This window comes from Haliaeetus leucocephalus, unplaced genomic scaffold, assembly GCF_000737465.1.
Source record: "Haliaeetus leucocephalus isolate CR32 unplaced genomic scaffold, Haliaeetus_leucocephalus-4.0 Scaffold151, whole genome shotgun sequence".
Classification (NCBI taxonomy): Eukaryota; Metazoa; Chordata; class Aves; order Accipitriformes; family Accipitridae; genus Haliaeetus; species Haliaeetus leucocephalus.
In genome coordinates, this window is record NW_010972587.1 from 15,858,945 (window position 1) to 15,859,240 (window position 296).

The following is a 296-nucleotide window of genomic DNA, read 5'->3' on the forward strand; positions in this document are numbered from 1 at the left end:
CGGAGCGGACGGACGAGCTGGTGCGGGAGTATCTGCTCTTCCGCGGCTTCACCGCCGCCCTGAAGCAGCTGGACGCGGAGATCAAGGCGGACCGGGAGAAGGGTTTCCGGGTGAGCGGCGGACGCCTGTCAGAAGTGTGTGGGGGGGCCTTTTCCCGGCGGGGCGCGGGTACCCCCGCGGGCAGGACGCAGGTCCCCGGGCAGGCCGCGGGCCGCCCTCCGCGCCTCAGCTGCGGCGACTGCGGTGAGGGGAAGCGGGACCGGGGGGCGGCGGTGAGCCGGGTTGGGCGGCGGGGC

At 75.7% G+C, this 296-nt stretch overlaps 1 protein-coding gene across 1 annotated transcript in view; it reads left to right on the plus strand.

The window, feature by feature from the left end:
- The window catches only part of WDR91 (WD repeat domain 91), an 18,203-nt gene that overhangs the window by 444 nt on the left and 17,463 nt on the right, over positions 1-296 (plus strand). Inside the window, exon 2 of the mRNA XM_010561991.1 lies at positions 6-110. Coding sequence (XP_010560293.1) covers positions 6-110 — 105 coding nt within the window. The remainder of the gene's footprint in view (positions 1-5; positions 111-296) is intronic.